Here is a 4,371-nt window from a genome sequence, read left to right as displayed (position 1 = left end):
TGATTAGTATGATGTTTCTTTTATAGTTAAAGAGGATCAACATACAACAATAGTTCCCCATCTATCCTGATAATGATTCGAACCCTCGATATAATAGTTGGACGGAATTTTACCAACCGAGCTGCACTTTATTACCTCAATATGACGCATGTCTCATTATGTTATTAGTAATTGATTATTCCGTCATTAAAAATTTTTAATTTCTCGTGCAACAATTCAAGAATAGGATAATAACGAAACTAAGCAAGAAGTTTCTTATGTAAAAAAATAAGAAGAAAAAGGCTAATCATATTGTAAGATACATTGCCATAATTTGGGATGTACATTATATTATATCTATAATAGAGTTGGTGACATCAAGTGTTTAGAAGAGCAGATGAGCTTCTTGGAGGAACAAGAGACTTAGCATATGCAACTGGCAAAGCTAAAATCTTCTTTGGTTTGCCAACATAAGCCCTCCTTGTAAAGTTGTTGTAGTCATTGGCTTCTATCTCGTCGAGGATCTGTCGGTACAGAAGCAACGACGCCCACACCTGCACCACCAAAACAATCCTTAAGAATCCCTATAGCCTGCATTAAGTCAGTCGAGCTGGGTAAATACTTACCGGCCATCTGCTGGCCGAGCTCAGCTCTTTCACGCCATTCTCTGCATCATCGAAGAATTTTCTCGCCCTCTTGATCTGCTTCTTCATGAAAACTCTCCATTTATCAGTTACTTTCCCAGCAAATATGTCCTCCTCTGATAGCCCCGCCTGTGCCAATTCGTCCTGAGGCAGATAGATTCTTCCACGCCGCGCACTACACCAAAACAGCACGTAAGAACGCAATCGTCTAGCTAATTTTCATCAGATAGTCACATAATGTGCGTAAGCTCAGATATGTACTCACTCTTCTCCGACGTCCCTGAGAATGTTGGTCAACTGATTAGCAAGGCCTAACGCCAAAGCATTATTATAGACACTCTCTGTCGTAGCCTGGGACTCGGGTGCTATGCCCATGATCGGCACACTCATCAATCCTACAGTACCAGCCACATAATAGCAGTAGAGATACAGCTCGTCGAAGTTCTTGTATCTCGACTTCCACAGGTCCATTCTCATTCCCTCAATCATATCCCTGAACGGCTGCAGTCAAGGTATACGGATATTAGCTTACACACACAACAGCAAACAGCAGAATGCACGAATGGTTTCATAATAGCGATTCAAGAAAAATTATGATGGTTCGTAGCTAAGAACAAATACTGGCAAAGTGGTTTCACCTGGATATCAACGGGAAACCTGGAAACAGTATCTGCTAGAGCCGCATCGAGCATATCAAAAGGGCGCCCTCTAAAAATATCTTCCAGCCTCGCTTCCCACCTATCTAAGGCCATTGGAGTTATATGTGATGCATTTGGCCCATCGACAAGCTCATCTGTTCTCCTACACCAGACTACAAACGACAACAGCCAGGTGAGACAAGCTTGACCACTCCTTGTACGCACTAATTTCCTTCAATATATATCGACAAGAAAAGATATGCAAGCCAAATCCGAGTTCAAAGCAACATAATTGATCTTTATAAGAGGATTCATGTACAATTACAACGGAGGTAAAAGTTGCAGCACATTTGCGATAATTAACATCAAATAGGCATGAAACATAAGCAAAAATTGATCAATTGAAGGCCAAATAAACAGATCAAAGCAATGTTATTACCATATATTGCCCAGATAGCTCTTCGCCTCTCTGGGGTCATTAACAGTGTACCTATCAACGAAGCAAATAAATAATTAGGAACAATTGTTACCTCAACCAGTTCCTGTTCAACATAAAATATATAAAGGGATCTAACCGAGGTAAAATGTCTTGGCATATTCAGCACATACTTCTCGACAACGATCATAAGCTTCACTCAGCAAGCCAAGAGACCCCGGAAGCACAATATCCGGCTTCACATCCAAATCCTCATCAGGTTTCAGCCTTCTCTTAACCAAGGCTGCCTGCTTCAAAACCACATCATAGACCTTCTGCTCGGATGTTAATGCGATTTCCCCTGCTGGAGAAGCTACCATACTCGATGTGAGAGAGAGTCTACCCCCATTCTCCAAGCTCGAACACCCCAAGAAGGCATACCTCAGATCTGCATTCATAGAGCTTAAGCTCTGCCTTTTCTTCCTGCCCTTGTTCAGGCTGCCATCGCTGATCGCATTCTTGCACCGAGAACTATACCTAAATGAATCAAGAATCCGGTTCCCATCCCGGGCTGGCTCCAAGAACCCAACTCCATTAAACACCTCAGAGGTGGGAGAAACCACCCACAACATGGCAACAGACATGCTTCAACTACAACTTCTTGATTTTTCACTTTCTATCTCAGAATCTTATCTCCTCGACTAAACAAGATTGACCAACCCCTAGAATTTACCCAACTTCAAAAGCTAATAAATGAAAAACCAACTCCAAAATCAGGCAGGTACTCACAGTAGCTTGAAATCTGTTGAAAGGGTTTCTGCCAAAAAAAAACAATCACACAATCAGCATTTACAACAATAATAGCTCCATCAAAATCTCAATAACAACAGCACCTAGCAGAATAAAAAAAGTTAAAAATCAGTAAGCGTCACCAATTATATAAAGTAATGGGCTTAAGAGCACTTTCTAAATTAAGTCAACTGAATTACAATAACCTTTTTTCTGGTGTCCATACACGTAAAAAGGACATCTTCATATCGCAAAGATTCAATTTTTAAACAGGCAACACTAAATAAAACAAGATAGCAAACATATAAAAAGGAAATCATGAAAACAAACCTTTGAATTAGAGAGGGAAGGAAGAGAATTTGTTGAAAAGGCAGCTCTATACTCTTCCAGAAGTTGGAGGTAGTGACTTAAAGAGACAAAATTGGAATGCTTGGCATTTTTGCTGAGACGAGACGATGGCCTAAATTGAGTGATTCACAGTCGTCGCTGTAAACCTCGGGCCATATACAATGAGTGGGATAGATTTATTGGAACTTTTTCCGAGTTAGAGTGGGACCCATTTCTGTTTCGTTTGGTACCAAGAACCGGGTATCTTGTTTTCTTTCTAAACTGGATTCCTTGCATCTACTGTATTCATAACTGTGTTTTGTTTCTTACACTAATATATTTGGCAAAACATATTTAAAGTTTTTTTTTTGAAAAATTTATATTTATCATTAGATTCTTTCTATTGAAATTATGTAGTAATTGTTGAATATACTGTATTTCACTTCTTTGATCATTTTTAAAATAAATTAACTACTCCCTCCTTTTTTTTCCACAATAGTTTTTAGAAAAGTGAGTGGAAAAAGGATAATGGAATATGAGTCTCACTTGTATATATTATGAATAGTTTTAAATGATACGTGAGTGGAATGAGTTGATGGAATGTGATATCTTTTTACCATTTGTGGTAATTATGAACCGGGACTCCTATTCAGGGACGAACCAAAATGAAAAAAACCGGACTCTTATTTGCGGACAGAGGAAGTATCTCTTTAAGAAATTAAAATACACATTATATTTTTTCATAACGTAAATTAACAAAAGATTTTGATAGTAAATCAAATTTTATTACACTCTAAGACAACGTTCAGTGTAATCATATACTCCCTTCGTCTCATCAAAGATAATCCACTTTTCTTTTTGGTGTGATTTATTATTTGATGAGAATCAAATTGTAATTTTGTTTTATTATTATTGCAAGAACTTTAAAGATGAAGTTTGGACTCATTTTGACACTATTTTAGGATCAAAAGCTACAACTTGAAGAGGAGACATAAAATGATATAAAATGGGGTTCGAGAAAAAATGAAAAAAAAAAAATTGCCCAGGGAGCATAAGTGGCTGGCTCGGAAACGCGCGGATTAAGATTGGATCAAGTTATATGGAGGATAACTGAATCGGTTGGACCAGTTAGCAAATTGTCATTGCCACTTAATCGAATCAATCCTCGAACCGAAACGCGCCAAAGATAATATTTATAACTCCCGATTACGCACTACTTTAACAGTAAAACGGCAAGTTCGGGGTCGATCCCACAGAGAAGTTGGTGTGTCGAGTGTGTGAGTAGTGAATAGGGGGGTTAGCTGCTGTCACGCTTTAACTTGAGAGTTTTAACTACGGTTTTTATCTAGGCAGAATTCAAACTAGCTAGCTTGATCAACGGAAATTTAAACACTGGGTCAAGTAAATTGCAGGTAATAACAGAAAAGTAAATGCGCGATTTAAAAGAGAGAATAACTTCGATTAAACTAAGATACGATTACAGCGTGAAAATAAACTAAGCTAACACTTCGAAAATAAAGAAAGCGGTAAACTGAGAAGAATCTCAGCGGGAAACTTAAGTTACGCCGACAGAAATGGT

The 4,371-nt window shown here is 38.4% G+C and overlaps 1 protein-coding gene across 1 annotated transcript; it reads right to left on the bottom strand.

The window, feature by feature from the left end:
- Positions 1 to 228: 228 nt before the first annotated feature.
- LOC121765752 (phytoene synthase 2, chloroplastic) lies at positions 229 to 2,973 on the bottom strand. The gene is made up of 7 exons (XM_042161967.1): positions 2,796 to 2,973; positions 1,837 to 2,493; positions 1,701 to 1,751; positions 1,262 to 1,434; positions 889 to 1,124; positions 606 to 798; positions 229 to 533 (listed from the first exon to the last, which is right to left on the bottom strand). The coding sequence occupies exons 2-7, from the start codon at positions 2,318 to 2,320 to the stop codon at positions 357 to 359; spliced, it is 1,314 nt and encodes a 437-aa protein (XP_042017901.1). The 5' UTR covers positions 2,321 to 2,493; positions 2,796 to 2,973; the 3' UTR covers positions 229 to 356.
- Positions 2,974 to 4,371: the final 1,398 nt, after the last annotated feature.

Source organism: Salvia splendens, chromosome 14 (assembly GCF_004379255.2).
Source record: "Salvia splendens isolate huo1 chromosome 14, SspV2, whole genome shotgun sequence".
Classification (NCBI taxonomy): domain Eukaryota; kingdom Viridiplantae; phylum Streptophyta; class Magnoliopsida; order Lamiales; family Lamiaceae; genus Salvia; species Salvia splendens.
The sequence above is the reverse complement of the archived record's forward strand: the minus strand, read 5'-3'. Positions and strand labels throughout refer to the sequence as shown.